The sequence below is a fragment of the Dermacentor albipictus genome, chromosome 4 (genome assembly GCF_038994185.2).
Source record: "Dermacentor albipictus isolate Rhodes 1998 colony chromosome 4, USDA_Dalb.pri_finalv2, whole genome shotgun sequence".
Classification (NCBI taxonomy): domain Eukaryota; kingdom Metazoa; phylum Arthropoda; class Arachnida; order Ixodida; family Ixodidae; genus Dermacentor; species Dermacentor albipictus.
Genome location: NC_091824.1, coordinates 21020430 through 21042512, shown reverse-complemented (window position 1 = coordinate 21042512; position 22083 = coordinate 21020430). Strand labels below are relative to the sequence as shown.

General features: G+C 44.1%; 1 protein-coding gene across 1 annotated transcript in view; it reads left to right on the top strand.

Annotated features, from left to right (window-relative positions):
• LOC135915142 (uncharacterized) overlaps positions 1 to 22083 on the top strand; it is a 110943-nt gene that overhangs the window by 59467 nt on the left and 29393 nt on the right. Inside the window, exons 3-5 of the mRNA XM_065448145.2 lie at positions 16482 to 16829; positions 18855 to 18875; positions 21282 to 21370. Coding sequence (XP_065304217.2) covers positions 16482 to 16829; positions 18855 to 18875; positions 21282 to 21370 — 458 coding nt within the window. The remainder of the gene's footprint in view (positions 1 to 16481; positions 16830 to 18854; positions 18876 to 21281; positions 21371 to 22083) is intronic.

Below are 22083 nucleotides of genomic sequence, written 5' to 3'. Positions count from 1 at the left end.
TGCGCTTTTTTATGTCGAAGCTATCTCTAATAACTTCGGAAATGAAATGCAAAGTTGGAGTGGCGCCGCATATTTTGGTCAATCTTACCTCTCACGTGGCCTCAACATTGCCTGACATCATATTGGTGCCAGAGGCTTGCCCATTCTAGCTCTGGGGTTCAAAGTGAAAAGCAGCAGTGAGGCTTTCGGTAGAATTATACTCAATAAAGGCGTATATTTACACGTAACAAACTACTCTACCCTTCTATACAAACAATGTAGTGATCCTACTCGGCTTGATATGTTGCTTTACTATCTCTTTTACATCAAGCTTATCTAATTTCATCCCATCGGTCATTGTGCTGTGCTCACCTCCTTCTGAGGCTTTCTTTATATCTATCATATTTTGTACTCGTACGTTAATATTCCCACAGGGCACTTGTGTGCTTTCGAATTTAGTAAAATTATGAAAGCATAGGTCATGACATGGGGTTACCTCCTATATATCGCTCTGGCATATTTTTGGTACCCTCTAAGGATTCCTCACTCGTAATCGATTTATATGTGGCTGTCGCTGATCTCGGGGCCGTGCGGATGTTGGGAGAGATGGAGTCGGGAGACGCAGGCGAGCACAACAAACTGATTTTAATTTACCCAAACTCGAAATAGAAAAGTCAAAACTGGAAATGGAAGAATCAAAACTGAATTGGCAAGGAAACTAAACTCCACACCTGCATAGCCAAAACAATATCCTTACCCTCGCCTGCGTGCGTCCTTAGCGCGTTTCGCGCGAAAGTCCGGCAACCCTGGCCTATGGCTGCACGCTAACACAAAGAAACGCTCATACAAAGTTTCGTTGCCGCACGTAACCCCAAGTCGAATGTGCGTCGGCTCTTGATCCCAGTCAGTGCTCCTACCGACTTGCAAGCTTTGTTGTCGTTTCATCGACGGGCCAGCTCCTCCGTCTCTGATGTCGGTGCCCCGAACTATGTCTGTGACGTGGTACTCCGGCCTTCCTGGTTAGGCCTACCGCTGGGCTCCGCCGCTACCTCTCCGAGTGCCGACGGTAAGCCCCATAGACTACCGTTCGTGCTGGTCTGCCGAAGAAGGGGGATCGAATTCCTGGAGTGTCCGGCAGCGCCGTGGGAGGCTGCTGCAGGTCCAGGGAGCCTCGCTCGAATGTCGCCGAGGTCGATGGCCACACAATGGATCGCCAGCGTCACGGGCGAGTCTGAACCTCCATGGCTCCCGTCCCCAGTGCGAAGCTGGCGCTCCAACCTTCTTGGCCCAGAGAAACGTGGATAATACCAGCTTGGCGCCGCTTCTCCTGCGATGACACCTCGGGTCATGCGCCTCGAGGGCTCATGCCGTTCGGACCGGTCGGCGCACATCGTCCTCTTCTTTCCTTTTTGTGCCCCATGCCTCTTACAGATGACATAGGCCCCCTTTTCAGGAGTTTTTTTGCAAAAAACTGCCTTCTGTCTGTCTTCGTGGCGGCGAATTCGACTCTCCCGCCGTGACTTGGGTGCTTTTCTTGCGTCGTCGTGGCTCACAACACATCACCACACTGTCACACACGTTTCACGACATGCGCAGTTCACAACGTTTGCGAGTTCATTGTTCTCGCCACTTTACACATGTAGACTTAATCGTCCTCGTTACACTCTTCACGTTTCATCACTCCAACGCCCTACTCATGAAATCCGCCCTACTACAATAATAGCTCACACCGCACTAATTCTGTCTGCCCTGGGAGGTCTGCAATAACTTCCTTGAACTTACGAATCAACTCTGTTAACTTTTCTACTTGTATTGCCGCTAGGACTTGGTTCAACCTAACGCTCTCTGCTCCCAAGGTCTTCTCACCAATACAAGTGCACTTCCCCGTGGTCTTTCTCTTTGGCAATCACCGTGCGAATTCTAGTCTTCTCCTCGTTCTTCCCCCTTTCTATTTCCTTCCTCTGTTCCAACTTTCTTACACGCGCCCCTTAGCCTCTGTATTTTGGCATACATCACATGCCTTCACACACCATTTCACGTCACTTTGCATCCCGATCCAAAAGAGCTCTTCTGTGATTCTTTCTAATGTATCCTTTACTTCTTTGTGTCCTGCGGTTACACAACCGTGCCTTATCTTCTGTAATGTGTCCCTCAGCTCCTTCGGGACCATCAACTGTAGTATTTGGCTACCTGAGCTAAACACACACTTTCGGTGTAGTAGGTTGTTCTTCTTTATTTAATTTTTTTTCATTTATTGAACCATCAGGGTCAAAGGCAGTAAAGAAGGGAATGGTTACAAAACAGAAATACATAAATAAATACGATGCATATTACAGAACAAGTATTATCATCCTCCTGTTATACAATGTTAGCTAGTGGAGAACGAAAATGCTGGTTATCAAATATGTCGACGATATCTGCGGGAAGGCGGTTCCATTCACGTGATGCGCGAGGAAAGAAAGACTGAAATGCAGTTTTAGTGTTACATGTTTCGATGCCAAATTTCTGACGATGGTCAATGCGATTTAACACGTATCTGGGAGACGAAATGAGGGAATCGCGTAGCGTGGGGTGATGGTATAGTTTATGAAAAAAGCTCAGAAAAATTCTCTGCCGGCGGCATGCTAAAAGAAGTAAAGAAAGATTAGTTTTCATGCTTGTTACACTTCCGGTACGGTTAAAGTTGGACAGGATAAAACGAGCAGCGTTATTTTGCACCAGCTCAAGTAAAGTTATCAGTATTTCATGATGCGGATCTCATATCGCGGCGGCATATTCCAAATTAGCACATATTAGTGTTTTATAAAGCAGTAATTTCAAAGAAGATGGAGTTTTGGAAAAGGTACAGCGCACGTAGCCCAACATGCGGTTAGCTTTGTTAGTGATGTATTCAATATGGCGCGTTCAGTTAAGGTCAGCAGAAATATGAACACCCAGGTATTTATATGAAGTAATCGCTTCTAACGCAACGTTATTTAGGTAGTACACAGGCAGAGAGTTGGCACTTCTTGATATTCGCATAATTTTTCACTTATTAGTATTAAGTTCCATAAGCCATTCATCGCTCCAAAGAGAAATGTTAGAGAGGTCACGCTTAAGACTGTTAGCGTCGTCGGGGGATTTTATTTCATGGAAAACAACACAGTCGTCAGCAAAGAAAAGAATATTAAATGATACAATGGAAGGGAGATCATTGATATAAATAAGAAATAAAAGGGGTCCAAGCACTGACCTTTGTGGCACGCCCGAGTAAACTTCGCTGAATGGCGAGTTAGAATTATTAGTGTAAACGAACAGCGGTTGGTTAAGAAGAAAGCATTCAATCCATTTCAGAACATCGTAGTCGATATTCAGTTGGGTTAGCTTTAAAAAGAATAAGCGGTGAGTTACCTTGTCAAATGCTTTCGAGTAATCTAGGAAAATGCAGTCAGCTTCTGATGCGCGATCTACAATATGGTGAAGTTTGATAGTGAAGCTGGCAAGTTGTGCTTCGCAAGAAAATGACCTACGAAAGCCATGCTGTGCGGGTGTAAAAAATGAATTACACTCGGGAAAGTTCACAAGGTTAGTGAAGATTACATGTTTTAATAGTTTGCAACAAGTACTAGTGAGCGAGAGGCGGCGATAATTTATAGGGGATGTTCTATTTCCTGACTTGAATAATGGAACCACCTTCCCGACTTTCTATTGTGTTGACAGAGTGGAACTATCGAGAGTCTGCTGAAATATCTTTGTTTGTATTAAGGAACTGTAGACAATTGTATTTTTTTAAGTTTAGCATGAATGCAGTCAAAACCGGGCGATGAATGAAATTTTAGGGCATCAATAAGTTTAGCAACGCCAGATGAATCGATGAAAATTTTAGGCAAATATAGTTGGGAAATTATACCGGAGTGGAATGGTATGTATGGTGTTTGATGTGCGCGAGAAGTTCAGAGCAAAGGTTTAGTTAAGTTCTGATCCGCATAATTGAGCTGTGATAGGGTCATTTGACGCGTCATTTAAGTTAATAGATTCTTCGGTATGCGGGTTGATGACGCGCCATTTTTTTTAATGTTGGTAGATAGCATCGATGGTAAAGTATTAGAGAGGAAGTTATCTTTTGCTTGGTTAAGCGCAGTTATATACGCCTCAGCGGCAGTCTTGTATGCGTCCTAGTGTGCGTTACAGTGCGATAGCCTGGCTGTACGATATCGGCGCTTTTTTCTGTTAGATAGGCGTCTTATATGGGCGGTATACCATGGGGCTTGGGGATTAGAACTGATGGTGCGTCTTGGAACATATTTTTGAGTTAGTTCGTGAACTTTGGCCCTGAACATGTCCCACTTAGTTTGCACAAAGCGTTCGTTAAAGTTCTGAAGAAGTTTTGAGTAAAAACTGATAATTAATTGTTAATGGCATCGAAGTCTGCTCTAATATAATCTAGTATGATGGTCTTTTTATTTCTTGCAGGTTTAGGACAGGCAGTGTTAATGTTGAAAATGAGCAAAGAGTGATCACTTATCTTAGGTAAATAGGTGATGGCTGAAGCAAAGTTGGCTTGATTGGTTCGAATCAAATCTAAAGTGTTCGCGGTGTTGACAGAGATTCTGGTAGCGTTAGTGACTAATCGGGTAAGCGAAAAAACAGAACATAAATCAAGAAAATCACTGGCATCGGATGAAAATTGAGATAGGGTGGGAGGCTGGGTAAACCAAGAAATATTCGGAAAGTTAAAATCACCCAGTAAAAACAAGGAAGCCGATGGAAATCTGGTGTGTATTATGTTAAGTTAGTCATGAACGTCGTTAATAAACGAGCGTAGAGAAGAAGGAGGATGATAGCATACGCTGAATATTATTTTCTGATGGTCAAGAGTAACTGATACCGAGAAAGTTTCCAAGACGCTATTAGTGTAGATACATGATGACGGTATGTCTTTCGAAATAGCAAGCAAGGAGTACGCCGCCTCCTCACTGATTAGTTCGGTCATTGCGATATACTGCGAAGCGGTGTGCGTCGTGAAAGAGTTCGTTATCGTGAATTTGAGATGATAGCCAAGTTTCAGTAAGTGTGATGATATGCGCAGAACAGGTGTCGATTGCCGATGAAAGAGAAGTTTTCTTATTCAAGATACTTCGAATGTTATTATACAGAATCATAACATCAGATGATGATGAATGACCTCTACCCCTCTCGCGCCCCTAGGACATCCCATGTGACGAAGCGTCTGATCCTTGGGGCGCGTGTTCGGATGGCTGCTCGATTTCATCGATTGTGTCGTTAGATGGATTGTACATGAAGCATTTACCGCGTATGTATAGCTTATTGTAGCGAAGACAAAATTTGGGTGATCCCGGATGGCCAATTCCAAATTCGATAAGTTTCCGTCTCACAATTTGAGTGGCAAGTGAAAAATCCTCGCTTATTGAAATCTTGTGTTGCTCGAAATCATTGCGATGTGATAGGATTAACTCCTTTATTTTGTAATTGGTAAACTTCGCAATGACGGGTTCGCATTTATTAGCCGAAAATATCCCTAAACGATGAACACGCTGAAATGGGTTGTTTGGTATCGAGTCAAGAACCTTCTTTAGTGCATTTATCAGTGTGCTTTCAGTTTGTTGCCAAATTTCAGATGAATCTGTCAGTCCATGAAAAATTAAATTATCGCGGCGTGACCTGTCCTCCATATCTAGGCGCTTTTGTAAAAGCTTTTTTCTGAAGTTAAGCTTTCAATACATTCTTGCATGCCTGCAAACTCATGGCTGAAGGTGTGAAGAGCTTTCCCTTTCTCTGCTAGTTCACCCAAACGCTTCTCAACACTAGTTATTTTTGTTTCGATGCTTTGCTGCCCAGCCTAATGGATTTAATATCGGCGGTCATCTCATCTTGTGCCTTCTAACTTTGTAATGAGCGGGAGTGAACATCTTTGAGCAGTTGAAAAATTTCTGTTTTGCAGGGTCTTCAGGGAGCGATTCAATTTCTGATAGGGATTGGGATCGAGTGGTAAGGCCGGGGTTCGTTTCTTTGTCGCCGGAGCACAAGAGTAGGAAAGCCTTAGAAAAGCAATCATGCACAGTTTCACACAGCACCCCTGGGCACGGGAACAGCAATAAGCAGATGTCATCGCTCTTTTTAACGTGCAAGGAAACCGTACACACCTGCATCGGAGCAAAGCGAAAATCAGGAGCCATGCTTCTTGCAATGTTCCCGTGCCCACTGAATCCGAGGACGGAGTGGCCACAGCTTAAATTCCTTGCGGGCAATACTGCAGTTGTCGGTGGGGTTGAATGGCCGAAGGCGAGCGATTCCATCGGGTGCGCAGGGATGAAAAATTGGTTGAAGGGGCCACAGTCAAGCAGTGGCGGTGGTAGCATCAAATCCTGATGTGAGAAGCGAGGCAGCAGCAGCGAGCGAAGTGACCTTCGAGCTGTCGATGGCTTCAATGCAAACTGAGTGGCGAGAACACAGCAGGCACAAAGGTATATCCGTTGGCGCACCTCGGATGGCAGATTACTTCCAAGGCCCGCGTGACTGCGCGCGACCGCGCATTGCCTAGGCGCTGCCGGAGTAGAACCCCCCCCATCTCCCCCCCCCTCAGGTGTCTAGAGCCTCAGGTGTCTAGAGCCTCCACACTTTCCTGTAAAGCGCGCGCGATTGAGCCACTATCGCCGGCTCACCTCGCACGCTTTCAATTGCACATACATCACAGGGCGCGCGGCGATGGTGTTCTCGTCCTTGAACATTATGCGGGACTTCATGGCGACGGAGGAAATATGCCTGGATTGTCCATATAATTGCTACCGCAATAAAACAGCGTGGCGTGCAGGTGTACGTGTTGTTTTCAGGCCCCAACAAACTCGGTCCCTTGTGCAGAAAAGCGAAACAGAAAAAGCCACACTGGCAAAATGACTTGCAGTAACAACTACGCTTCGCTCTTTGTTCAGTGCAGCAAAAAGTCGCTTACGAGACCCAAATTCGTGTGGCAGGCCGTAATTCGGCCAAACCGGATGGTGTCTCAGTTACCGTTGGCGGGAGCATGCGTACAACGAAAAGAACAAGAATGGAAGCAATCTGGCTATTCAATGCGCAAACTCTGGGTGCGCCCCGTCACTTCAACACACCAAGGTTCTGCGCAGGTATCGAGACAATCGCGCCCTTGAAATCTTAGAAGCCTTTTCGATTATGTGCAAAGGCTCCTCATGCCTTATCGCCCCTTCACTCGTAGACACCGACAAGCAGTAAAGAATTCTCTGGGACGAATCATGTATTCACTTGTTTTTATCGTCAGACCCATCATGCACGACTGGAAGTTTTGTTCTCTCTCTCATTTTCATCCCCTTCGCCGTTCCTTTTCAAAGTATATATTTGTACACGCACAATAAAACCAATTGTTGGTAGTCAGAGCTCATCCGCGCCTTTAGAGCAGTTATTTTTATGGTATAATATCAACCAGCTCGCGTTCAAACCGATTTAAGTCATCAAGATAACAGAAATATCGACCACTTCAAACCTAGGAGAAAAGCGTTCGTAATTATCTCGAATGCCACTAGTGCATTGCAGAACCCGAAGGACATAACTCTCAACGGGTAAAGACCATCAGCGTAATAAACGCGGTATCCTCGACGGCCCTTCTCATCAACAGCAACCTGCCGGTACCCAGAGCAGAGGTCAATCGATGAAAAATACTTCGATTCATGTAGACAATAAAGTGCGTCACCGATGGGAATCAAAGGATAGACGTTTTTTTTTGTAATCTTGAGATGGTGGTAATCAAGGCAAAAACTCTAGGTGGTGTCCTATCTCATGAAGAGGACAACTGGCGAGGCCGATGGATACCTGAAGGTTCGGTGATCTTCTTTTGCAGTATCGTCGCAACTTCAATCTGAACGATGTTTCGTTCGGCTGCAGAAAACAATAACGACGTCGGTGAATAGGACTAGCGTGATCGCATTGAATACGATGAGTGACGATGGTTGCCTGGCCAAGTGGATGGCCGTAAACATAAATATCGCGGTAATTGAGCATTAGGTGACTTACATCGTCAGCTTGAATCACCAAGGTCGGTAGCATTCATCTTGTCAACGTGGTGGTAGGGCGAGGAAGAAGCCTAACTGGAGCACTTGGAGCACTCCAAGGCAAAGCTGATAGAGGTACAGACAGCGAGTGTGATCGATGACATCTGTCACGTGCGCACAGGTGTCAGAAGCCATGGTAATGTCACAGTGAAGAACATGTGCAGGGCATTCAAAGGCGAGCATGGGAAGGCAAGTAGAGTTTTCCGCATCATACTTGGGAGCGCGACACTATGCCTCAGGATGACGTCACCAAGTGGACAGATGATGTAGTCGCTGTTAGTAACAGGAGGCGGAGGGTCAAATGCATAGTAATTGCGACAAGCAGCTGCAACTGGGTGAAGTCGGCGGAGCACAAGGTGGGATGCAGATTTGAAACAGAGTTGCTTTCGGAGGGAAGGCTGAGCTAAACAACAACACTAGAGTAGCCAATCAGGCCAGAATTGGGCGAAAGAAAGTCTAGGCCCAAAAGCAGGCTTAGAAGTCAAAACAATATGTTGTAGCTTAATATAGTAGCTGTAGAGCCTAAAAACGGTCAAATACCCTCCTTTGCTTAGTGCCAGTGTTTGCGAGTCGCTTTTGCTGAAGCTAAAATGATCTGAAAAAAAAATTCAATAAAAAGGTCGTGAACGAGAACCAACGCTAACCGTGCAGCATATTCACCAGAATTATTCACCAGGAAAATATTCGCATATTTACCTATTCACCAGGAAAGTGGTCTCCAAGTACGATGTTGTCTTATTCTCGGCTCCATGCAAGCTTTAAATATATACCCGATAACACCAAAACGAAACGGCAATAAGTATGATAGCAGACATGCTTTTGGGTTCAGAGCAAGCATTGCTAACAGTCTGTATAAGATACCCCTGAGTTGTGAAAAATGTACGTAACAAAGAGTGAAAGGTGTTGCGTTGATAGGGCTAGAGCACACGATGTCCATTAAGATCTCGCGAGGGCATTGGGCCGGACATTGCAACATGTACGGTGCACACTAGAATTTGCGTGTACAACCTTCTTGAAGAGGTCACATAATATAGCAAAAAGCAAAATGTTTGAAGCCTTTCGCATTTTGACGTCTGATGACAATTGCGTTAGTGCGTCCTCTTTAGCGCTTCACAATAATGAAATCGCCTACGTGGAAGGACATGTATACAGTGCCATTGATTTTTCTTTTGTGTACACTCATGTTTAACTGAGCCAGCATATCGCTACTAACTTTTTTCAGACCTTCTTTAAGGAATAGGTAGAATTTTTTTTTGTTTTATGAATAGGGGTCTTGACTTTTATTTCGTAATGTTCTTCTTATCTCTTCCGGTTTTTCAATGTAATCTTTCAATTTCTAATGTTAGAGCGGCAGTTCTTTATAAATCGCAGTTTTAGTCGGCCTTTCAGCGTATGAGCATTCTCAGCTAAGGTCAAGTATGTAGCGAGAAGTGTGGCATTCCATGCGTTTTAGATTTCTTGGTCATCTCTGCCACACATGCGCATGGTTACGCAAAAGAGTGGGGCGGTGATTTAGGTTTACGGAAATCGCGGCCACTGTGTTTCCTACCCGCTTCATCGGGAAGGTGATACCTGCTTGCTGGTCTCGTCATGTATATGAATTTCGTGTTTCCTCAATAAAGTTCATATAAATATCAGCGCCATTTGTCTGTTCTCGCCTCGTCCTCGTTTCTTTGGCGTTACCATATTTCCTTCTCAGCCATGAACCAACTTGCCCAACAAAGCGTTATTACTAAGACGAGATCCGGTCATGCGGACACTGCTCCAGCACATTAAACAAAGCGGTCCTTTGATGATCTGTATCTACTCGGGTTGATAAGGATGCCGACAAAGGGAGGCAGGCTGCCGTTTGCAGCGCGCACTGTGCATGATAGGGCAAGTGTGAAGACTAACTACACAATTTTTCATCCTATTATTACACTAGAAAGTATCACTCTGAAAATTTTCTATGAACATACTGAATTAAAGCGTGTTTCGAACCAGGAATTTCTTGGTGTTTGGTTCAATGAGAATCTTTCTTGGAATTTTCATACCACCAAATTAATGTCTGATCTAATTAGAACAGTCGGCTGTTTGTATAAGATATCTCATTTGTTGCCCCCTGGTTAAAGATATCCATGTATTACGCACTTCTGTACCCAACGTTATCATACTGTATCATTGTTTGGGGAACTATGACGTCCAGCCATTACCTTAAACTAATTTCAATTCAGAAACGCGCTATGCGTGCTATTGAGGGGTTTCATGGCCGACCTTCATATTTACCTACGTCTCCGCTATTTAAGAAACATGGCATCCTTAAAGTAAAAGAATTATACGACTTCTGTCTACTTAAGTACTTCCATCATCATAGATTGTTCTTTTCTTGTCCAGATAATTCCAGCAGCCGTTATGCTTTTGAGAAGAAACGTAAGCTTGTTCCAACCACACGCAACAATTATGGCAAGCAAACACAAAGCTACCAAATTCCCATGGTAATAAATCAATTTCCCTTTGAAACGGGATATAACATTCCATCAAAACGTTTTAAATCTACAAAAATACCTATTGGAACAAACGGAAGGAGATATTTATTTATTCGACATACTTTGTATTTATTTGTATTTATTTTACTACCTTTGAAATGTTTTTTTCTATAACGCACATGTTGTAAGCAGTGTGATATTGCTTCCATGTTTTAGGACTGATATTTCTATGTTTGTAAAAAAAATTATGTATCTTTATACCGCTCATACGATAAGTTGTGTATTCAATCTATTCTTTTCTTGTACAAATTTTATGCATATTAGCTTACTGCTTCATGCTTTTACAATGCTTGAGAAATTCATCGTGAATTTGTTGTGAAGTGCTCGTGCACAGTGCCAGCTGTTTTACGGGTGACCGGGACCTTCTCAGGCTCTTGCCTTTTGTCTTGCGCCCTCTCTTCGTTGAAAAGAAAATAAACTTTCACTTTCACTAAGGCACTCCTGAAGGGCGGCACTCATGACAGTACCTGTGTACCTGTGTCAACCAGGTACTTAATTGGAACGCCATCCACTTCAACGCCTAAACTTACTTTATGGGGAGGCAGTGTAAACAGAGGAGTTCGAGGCCGGTTCGCTGGTGGGGCGCCACCTCCGGAGCTGCACCGATTCGTTTTCCTATGGGATGTTCGTCGGAGAGGAAAAGCAGCGATCCTTCGGTGAACGGGTCCGAAATCTTAGGGGCGCAAGTGATCGACTGGTCCAAAAGGTCGTAGGCGCGCCGTAAATTTTCAAAGCCAGAGTGCGCGCAGAGAAATTGCGAGACTATACTGATTCTGAATGGTTGTGCGCGAAGATCTATATGGATGGCGATGACCAAGGATTGCGGCAGTTCGAACGATTTGTCCAATGCGCGACAATTATTGCAGATAGGCATATTGTCGGGTGTTCAGTCTGGTGCGTTACGGCGGCGAGTTAAAAAGGTAGAAAACTGGAAAAGATGGATGGTCTGTCGTGGTTGACGGCAGCAACCCTAACGGGGCAAGACCTAAATTGGCCGTCTCTTGTCGGAAAATGTCTTGTATGAGCAAGATTGAAGATGCGTTACCTAACAAATGGTAACTAGGAGCCGCTGGAGACATGGCATCGAGTTGGCGATGAATCATAAGCGTAAAATTTTCATGACCAGACGGATGAATTCCAGCTGGTTGATCTTCAGACGGCGATTTCGCAGCCGTATTTGACAGTATTTGGCGTTGCAAGTGCTGCTTAATGCGACGGCTCTTCACCTGTGCGAACTTATTAAGCTTTTTTATGATTGCTTCAACTGAGTTACAGTTTGTGTAGGTGAGCAGGGAAGTTGAAGGCGTCCTGTGCAATGCCCTTTAGTATTTGGCCATGCTTGTCCGCGTCATTCATGTTGTGATATATTTTTAGGCAGAGCGCGAGCGCATCTTGAATATACGCCCCTTAAAACTCTGACGACGTTTGAGCCCAGCTCGAAAGCTGCTTCTCCGCTCCCATCTGGTGACCCGTAGGCCTTCCAAACAAGTCCCAAAGATTCTCCTTTCATACGTCCCAGCTTGTGATGTATTCGTGCGGCTCGTACTAGACTCACGATGTGCCTCAGAGGTCGTATATTGCATTCGCCAACATGACCCTTGCATCCCACCGATTGTGGTTGCTTATGCGCTGATAACACGAAATCCATTCTTTTAATGTCTCTTCCAGTGGTGCCACAGAAGGTCCCAGGATCTTACGTCTGCGATAACACAACGGAAGTCAGTGTCTTATGCACCGCGGGTGGGCGTGGTCCGTCGACCATTGGGACATCGTGGCCATCGGCCATTGCTGCAACATCTGGGCAGCGTCCGCTGCGGAGTTCCGTGTTTTGCTACCTAACATTTCCACCCAAGCTGTTGCGAGTCAGAAACAAGCACAAGTGCTGTTTATGTGTGCTAGCACTACCACTGACGTCTACAGAGAGAGAGAGAGAGAGAAAACATTGATTTCAACCATCGATGTCGTTGCTCTTGAGATCGAGTGGGTGGTGCCCTCATTCCAGGACTCCACTGGCTATGGCTGCTCGACGACCTTGCTGTATGAGAGCCTCTTGGCCCGTCAGGTTATCGCCGGTCAGCTGTACCGCTCACCGCTCAAATGGCGTGCTATAGGTGCATATAAGTGTTGAGGTTTACCCCCTCACATCCACGAGGTCTGAAAGAGTGCAAAGCGTGTGTCGTTGCGCCAGGTACAGATGCAGGGATATGTTAGTCGGTACATTTTGGTCTATCTATGTAGGTTTGGAAATGTAGTTGCTTGTATCAGTCTGAGAACTGCTTCCTCTTCAGTGCTCAGCTTTTTGTGAGGAGGTGATTAAATCTTGCGGTTGAGCCGCTGGATCTCTAGGGGCTGCCGTAATTGGATGGCTGTGGCATGAAAGTAAAGGGTGGAACGAATGGAACGATTGGTTTTGTCCCGCTCTGTTGGTTAGCGCTCGAGCTAAGGCGTTCGCTCTTTCGTTTCCCTTCGTTCCCGTGTGTCTTGGCGTTCCTGTGACTTAGTGGGATTCTTCCAGCCTCAGGCCTAGGATCTGAGTCGCCCGCAGCTATGTTCATCCCTTGGTAAAGTTACAGCAGGCCTGTTGCGAGTCAGTAAAAAGTGAACTTCCCTACCGACCCTATGTTGTCGTTTTATTACTAGCGACGCGGCTTTGGTCTCAGCCGCAGCTGGGGTACATACACTGACGGAGGCCGCGAGGGTCAAGGAGTTGTCTCACCCGTTCACGGCGGCCCCTGCAAAGAAGCCCCCTTCGGTGTATGCCTCTACGTCCACGTAGGTTACGAATGGGTCATCCTTGAACTTCCGGCGCTGTCTGCCGACGAGATTCTTGCATCTACTCAAGCCTACATCCTAAAGCATGGCGACCGAAGCGCTAGCGACAACACGCAATTCACCCTCATCCTCTTCAGTTTGCCCGTCCTAGTCTTCTTCATCGCGACACTTTTACTGCCCCATTTGAGAAAATACACGCTGTATCTAAGGTCATGCGAGCCAGCAATGTTACTCTGTCTGCAACAGAAGATTGCTCCCTGCTGAAGTAAAAGAGTGCTGAAATCTCCCAAAATTCGTCTTTTCTGTCTTTCTTTTCTTACACACATGCTCCAAGCGTGCAATGAAGACCTCTGTTGATAATCAACCATGTGAAACCTTGCTCCCTGTCAGTCATGTCCCTGATCATAGCCTTACGCAACAAAACTAAATATATGCTATTTAGTGAAGAAGACCAAGTGGTGCACTCGAGGAGTGATGACATGCGATATTATCGCTTACACATGAATTCTCCTCTTCAACTAAGAATTCTCTTCAGCTGGATTCGGCCCCTCCATTTTATGCCCAACTCCATTAGTGCCTACGAGCCATAAAGAAGTGTCACCACTATCATCATCATCATCGTTCTGTGTGTTCCTAAGTACATTTCGGAGCATTGTGTTGATTCACGGACTACGGCAATAATTCAATATGATGCCCTTTGATGAATGGAAGTAGACGTTACAATTCCAAAATATCTGTATATATCATTCTTTGTAGATCAGGCAGATTATTACAGGTTACATACATATAAAGCAAGCAATAAAGTTCCTGGAGTGCCAGTAAGTGCTGCAGTCTTGTCAACATTAGCTCAGAAACTTCACGAGAAAGCAAATTAACCTACAATTTTTTCTCCTTTTTTTGCAAACAGCAGCAATAGTTTACCTACATGAACGCAGGCTAACAATTTCAAGCACTGCATTTAACCGCTTATAACTCAACATAAAATAATGCATTATAAGTGTTCTTGAACCCTTTCTTGCGGGAAAAATAAATACGCAGGAAAATGTTTATGTTGTATCTAAATGTTCAAAACCCATCAAGCATAACAACCATCAACAAAAAGACTTCTTGCGGAAATTCTTTCAGCAATAGGGTACAAATCCCAGTTAGGAAACTAGAAGTGCGCTTCACTCTAAGCCACCTGACGCTTCGTTTTCAATTTTTATGAACAGTCGTCACCATGTATGAACCATAGGTGCACATTTCATTTGCTTTGTATCACATGTGTGACACCGCTGCAGCTGTATATCTTTGATTGGTCTGGCTCCTCTGACCTTGCATTCAAAAGACAGTGGGTCACGTGGGAAACTTCTTCGTCCAGTGTTCCTGCTATAAAGCAAAAAATCACGCTTTCTGCTTGTCATTCAGTGTTGGTCGAAAACATTTAGCCAGAAACTCCGTTCTCAATCTCGTATTTTATGCGTATTTCATTAGCCTGTTTTTTAAGGCAGCCTTAGTGAGTGATAACCTTTTGATAAGATTCATGGCATAAGAATGTCGGTTCGGTATTTAAGCCCTTTTCAAGAGTACATCTGCTCTTACGTATGCATGGCCGTCAAAATTGAATCGATCCGTGAGGATTGTTCCATAGGATTTGTCACGCAACATACTCCCTAAGGTTTGTAGTTAAATTGTGCCCGAGAACTGTACAGTGCGTACACTTTGTATAATTCCATGCGTTGCCTGCAGCAGCGATTTTTTTTCTTTCACTCTCATCGTATAATTACCGAATACATCTGTGATAATGTTGCGCAGTACTTGTTTCAATAAATTTTCTTCCTCAACGCAATTATTCTTTGTGGTGCTTTCGTGCACAAAGTTCATAAATAACAGAGCGAAGAACCTCTTGAACAGACGTTTTTCGAAAATCACACTGAGCATGGAGGTCATTCTATAAAAACTTCTGTGATATACGTAATTCTTTGCAAGTATTAGTTAAAGAAAGGAGCTGTCGTAAACCACAGCAAACAACCACTACTTCAGCACACTCACGAGCCATTCCACTGCGGCCCTTCCCGTTATCGCGAAAAGGAAATACAAGAAGCAGCGATCACGTTTTCAATAATTGTTGCCGCTGCCATTAAGGCTCACTAATAAAACGACAGCCGAGAGCTTAATATGCTGTTTGCCAAAGATGACATCCTAAGTACGTACGATCAATAATGCGTGAGGGTGGAGCTTTGCGCCAATGGCCGAGAACAATCCGGTTCTTTGCACTAAAACACAAAAACCTTTATCGCACGCGCGAACACCTTGTTCGCTGCTTCTCCTGCGCCTTTATAGATACCCCTAATTGTGGTTTGGTAATGGCAGCGCGGTGGAGGAGGGTGGTACAGCCAGTCATGAATGCGAGACTTCTAAGAGCGGCAGGAGCGCGATGTCTGCTAAGCCGCTAATAATGTCTTGTCTCCTCCGTACAAAAGCTATTTAAAACAAGTAAAACATTCCACTAAGTGCAGATCTTGGTTAAATATCAGGGATACGAAGTAAACGTTTAGACACGGCCAGTTTTTAGCGAGAGGAGTGCTTCGCTTTAGGTGTGTTGCATATTCTTATGTTGCAGTTATGACTGAAAGTGCTGTTGTTGTATCTAATTATTCTAATGTTATTGAACGGTATTGTGTTTTTTTATGCACCAGGAAAATTGATAATAAAATTTATGCTCATTTCAGGCTATAATCTACGATAAGACCAGGAGTACTGTTAAATTAAGTATATAGGTTGATTGTGAAAAGTGGACATTTCTTTGTGACTGTTGAAGAGCGCAAAAAGTTTGCACTTTATTAATGTATTCGTTAGTCTTCTAGCGCTGAACCGGTGCGCTGTTCACTTCGGCATCGTTTTGTTTTGCATTGGAATCGCGCTAACGACTCGGTTGGATTCAAATCAATGGTAGACTACCAGGAACTGTCTGCCAGACGTAATGTCAGACGAGATGACACTGGCAAAACCATGGAGGTGCAGTTAGACTTCTGATTTTCAAAGTGAGATAACGCACGAAATTCACAGCGCATTTAGCATTTTGGGTAAGAGGGCCACAGCTTGATATTATTTAGCACTCGTTTAGTCATCCCTAATAATTTCACTTGATTCTCTTTTGTTTCAGTTCCGGCGAAATCGTTTTCTTTCAACTACAGCAATTCACTGCAGCTTGCAGACCAAAATCCGCGACTGCGATCTCAAGAACCTTCCGTGCGGTTGTTGTGTGCGGCTCGGGGAATGTACCCCAAGCCGGAGCTGAAGCTGTTCCTCATAAAAGGCGGCCGGCGGAGACCCGTGGGAGAAGCCGGTGTGCGAACCTTTACTAGAGCCACGGCGGAAGGGCTCTTCGAAGTGGTTCTACACGCCGACATGGCAGAAAGCCAGCTGTCATCCCTGGCCGACCTGTTCGAGTGTGTGCTGGAGTTTCCATACAGCAACTACGCACAGACGCAGAGGTTAAGCCTTGCGCAAGGTGAGCTGCGACTGCTTCGTCACTTCTGCCTTTATTCAGTAGCCTATATCGCGAAGCTTTGATCAAGCTTTGCGAGCACTCCATTGCACAGATTTTCGTGTAAAAATTTGTGAGTTACTGCAGTAGTAACTGCTTTACTCACACTGTAGATAATGCCCGAATGTAACTCTATAAAATGCGCAGTCGTTGCCGAGTGGCTAAGGCGATGAACTTGAACTCTCCATAAAGCTGAACTCTGCCCAGACGGCTTTGAGCAAGATGCCTTATAGAAAATTAGGCAAAATGAAGCATTGTGCAGGCCATTCCTCAATGGGTTGCAGAGTGCCAGAACTAAATTCTGACCCGGCACAGTGGCGTAAAAATGAATGTACAAATAATAGGCGTTGGCAAGATTTGGCGTCGCACTTTTGGTAATGCTGGAAGCCGAACAAATACATCCTCTAAAGCGCAATGCTTCTTGGCAAGAGTTACTGCCACGCGGAAAAGGTGCGCTGGTGAGAGTTCGGCAGTTGTATGAATGATGGTATTGCGTCTTTCGGCAGACGTCAGCAGAGGGCAAGAAATCGCATTGTTCCGATTAAATTTAGTGTAAGGACGAAGAGGATGAATGTCAAGGTATTTTCAATACTTGGACGTCCATGATATATACTAAGTACCGTTAACGGCTGATAAAACCTCTAATTTGTCTGCTCCAGTTAAGATTGCTACGAAACAGTTTGTACTGATCAAGAACGCGGCCACTACGCCATGTCTCTTTATGACGACGACTGCGACATGATAAGCATGTGCGGGCTGTTTATTATGGGAAGTACGCTAGAATAGCTTCTACCTGAGAACATTTACAACAGCAACATCAAAACACTTGAGCGCCATTTTATTTGTAGAAGCACCTGCATTACGCTTCGCCACATAAATTATATCTTTTGTTATGAAATACGTTGCACCAGGAGGCGAAAATGAAAAACTGAAAAAAAATGATGGACTAGTTCCGGATTTCTAAATAAAGTGTGTGCCAGTTACCTTACTTCATGTCTTGATGAAGTCCATAAAATATTGCAAAAGATGCGCCCTCTTGTGTTTTCGTCTGCTTTGGCTAGATACATAGATTATAATTTTTTCTCTAAATAAGCAAACGAGCGCACCAAACACGACACACCAGATTGGAGAAATGGAACTGCAGGGGCACCTTCTGAATGCGCACGTCAGCCGTGCAGCGTCTGCGAACGCCGAATTTGCTTATGAAGTAAAATATTCATCTGGTGTTCATGGAAATGATGTTGATAATCGAGAATGACCATGTGCAAGAGGCACTTCTAGTGTGGATGTTGCGAATTCGGAAATTAGTACATAGTGAATTACTTGTACGGTAATTAAGTTACTGAATTGGCGATGATGTATTTTCAAGCCGATAGGACGAAGAACAACTTCATTGGACTTCCGGTACAATAGAGGGCTCGTAAATAATTTCGTCTTCTTACGGACGCGGTATAAGTAGGATAAATTTGGTTTGAAATCTTGTAAGTAGCTTGCGAGGTGTAACTGTACAAGGACGAAGTCACTGATTTACAGAAGCGTGCGCATTCGACGGTGTGCTTCATTACGTTAGCGTAAACAGTGCAAAAACAGCATGTGAGAAAAGGACCTCGTCGGCGCAGTTGTCTGTCCTTTGCTGACGTCCTGATTTTCGCGCTGTTTGCGCTGAAGTTCTTTATTTACTCATGGCCTGAGCCGATTTTATGTTACACGTAGTTTAGATCTTCGTCTCCCGAATGTAACTTCACTGCTTTTTTTACCCTCCTTCCTAGAGGAACAAAACGCGCAAGGCGATTCTTTTTTTACTCAGCTTGAATGCCAATATGTTCAGGGGGGAAACTTGGTTAGGCTGCACATAGCCTGTTTTTTCGAAGTTTTCTGATGCAGTGGCATTGTTTCTTTAAAGTCTAGTTCATACTGCATATATGTGCATCAGATTGTGCAGATGTTCAATTGATTACTCTCTTTTATTTTATCTCCCTGTCTTCGCAGAACTGACCTGGGGAGCTTACGGTGAGTGTTGGTTCTGTATAATTTACTGGTGCTTTAAGAAGTACCGCAACAAGATAAATATGAATTTGGTTTGGTAAGGCGTTCCCAGCGCACACCTACTAAGAAAATAAGAAACAAACCGCGATTGAAACTTCCTCAGTGCGCGTCTGTTGAGAACACCGTCGAAACCAACCGTTAATAACTCGCTCACGCTTCAACACATGATTTGATAAAGCTGGCACATTTTTTGAGCAAGCACGCAAATGCAAACTTAGCTACCTAATCCGTCAACGCGTTGAAAGTTAGCAATTGTTGATTCCTCAGGTGTCGTAAAAATATTATAAATGCTCCTAATTAACAAACACTAGACACGTTAGTCACAGTAAATATGTTTATTATTGACATTTGTAGAAGTCTAAAAAACAAGTTCCGGCATAATTATTTTCATTGATTACAGTAGTTCAGCATTAAAATTTAAAAAAAAATGGGGTTTTAGGGGCCAGAACGACGACCTGACTTCGGAAATTTGTACCACCTGGGGTTGTTTAACGTGTGCTAAGCACACGGGGGCTTTCCGATTTCGTCCCCATCAAAATGCGGCCACAGTGGCCGGTATTAGATCCCACGACCTCGTGCTTAGCAGCCTAACACCATAGCCACTACACAATTCGCGGTGGGTCGTTCAGAATTCACGAATTTTCATTAAAGATAGATTCCATCCTCCCGATACCTATGTTGTCATTAATGCCATTTTGCATCAACCTCAAGTGTGAAATTTTGTGACTAATGTAACGGCCTTAAAACTTCGAGGAAAAAGTTTTCTCTCCTGTAAATGCGCGTAAGATTACTCTGAATAAATAACGGCTGCAGGAATTGAATTTCTTGAGCGTTATTTTCCTCGTTTCAGTCTACCTGAACTACGTATGTGAACTATCCATGCAAATCAAAGAATGTCTGAAAGAACGGGAATGTGAAAAGAAACATGAGCGATGCTTCATTCAAGGCACGTGCGCGCTTGTTTATAGATTCGCTGTCATGCGTCCCAGTTACATTAGGCAACCAGGTCGCTGTGTTAATTATCGTTCATGGAAGCGAGCGCTCCCGCTTAAGCATTCAGTGTCCAAGAATTTGGCAGGACGCGGTAAAAACGTGTTTGTGAAAAAATTCTATGAATCTGCATGTTTTTCAAAGGTCAGAGAAAGCAACATTGATACCCGTGATATTAGTGAAGCTTTTCGCAAATACAAAGACAGTGATTCTTGTTTTAGCGGACCGTCTGTATTTCGGCACTGTATTCAAATAGGTTGCTTATTCAATGCGCAGTATTATGCCGTCAACAGTGGCCGGTGAATAATACGGTGCAGTTGATGCGCAACAAATATTTATTGTTTGCAAGCGCGGTGTCCGTCGTCTTGACTCCGTTATGTCGTTTGCGCTGTGGATTTCCTTCTATATATGCTGAAGAACTCCCACTGCTTACCAAAACTGCTAGAAAACTCTTGTCGACGCTTTTTAAACTTATACGCTTATGACGGGATCTATTGAGGGAAGGCATATTGTGCATACACTGAATAATGTAGCCAAACGGAAGTGCTTAGGACAGTGGGGAATAGTTGTCACTTGTCATCATTTTCACGGTCATGCCTGATATAGGAGCTGTAAAGCACGGTGGCCTAATAAATAATAAATAAGCACGGAGTAGGTTAACAATATTTCGTGTGTGCTCTTTGTCGGAATGCCTTCATAGTGAAAATAATTGCGGAAAAAATGCTACAGAAGTTCAGGGACCTGTCTCACAATGCGTAGCGTTCTTTGACTCGTCTGTTACTTAGTTTTTGCTTTTTGTCTTCAAATTAACGTTGACCCACCTCCAAATTTCAAGTTGTTCCAGTCCCATATCACCACTAAATTTAGGCTGGCCCACTCCCATATCACCTTCATATTTAGGTTGACGCACTCCAATATCTGAAGTAACCTACCACTACCCCATGTATATTTTATGGATCCCTCTGTATTCTCGTCACGCTTGCGTTACAGAGAAACTTTCGCTACCAGAATTCCAGGGGTACTCACCATAAGATGGCATGCAATTAAAGAGCCTGCAAGGTACCTTTCGTTGAAGTTCACCTTCCCCATAAAACACGCGTGAGCAGAAAGATATGCTCGTTTGAATACAGAAAGCGCGCAAAGTCACAAACTCAGAAACAGGACCAAAGGAAAAGGTCAACCGTCGCACACTTTTGTATTCAATTAGTTTTCAATGTTAAATTTCAAATGAAAGATAGTGAGGTGCCCGAATCTGTTAATGCTTCTGATGTGATGCAGTCAGACTCACTATCTTAAAGCTTAGTTTTTGCAGCACGGATCAATAATTAGCGATTAGATATTTCTCTCGCTGCTTTTCCCTCATTTCTCTATCCATTACAGGTTTTTCTAGAGCATCTACGATGTCCATCCTGTCGCTATTTTGCATCACCATGAGCTTAAGCATCTATAGTATCTGGATTCCGGATTAGGTGAGTTGTGTGAATTTTCACTTTTTTTTTTCGCTCTTACGGACGCTGTTAAACATAAACTGATTTCTCCCAACTGATCAAATTCTGAACTGAATGAAAAGAATGCAAAGCCTCAAATATACAAAATGTGATTTTTCTTTTTGTCTTCCATTCACTCGTTTACTCTTGTTTCAATGCACAAACCCTGGCAGAGCAGAGAATGTATTAACTGCAGCCATGGTCTCGTCGTTGAGCGTCAATTTGGGCTGGGGGTAATCGTACGTTCGAATCCTGCGGGGACATATTTAAGTATCTGCTATATCTGCTAAGTATGTAAGGACAACCCTAAATGCAGCCGTCATCTTACATTATCGATGGGCCATCTCAGGAATGGGCCCGCCATTCGAAATTCTGTAAAAACCGTTAGTGAAAATGATACACCAGCGTAAAAAAAAGACAGCATGTCCCTGGGCCTTCAAACGCAATGGATCATAATGGGAGCATTAGGAGCTCACTGGTGAACTGGGCGTACACTGGCTCTAATCGCACTGAGAACTGGTCACACAGGAATTCACAGTGATGTGCTAGGTAGATACTCGTTTAATAATGAAAATTCCTCATGGTGCGGTGCTCGAGTTTGGGTGCTCCTGGTCAGAGTATACATGGTCAGAGTATACAGAGCACACATACAACATTGTGTTAAACGCTCTCCTGGCAAGAAAGCTGAAAGCAGA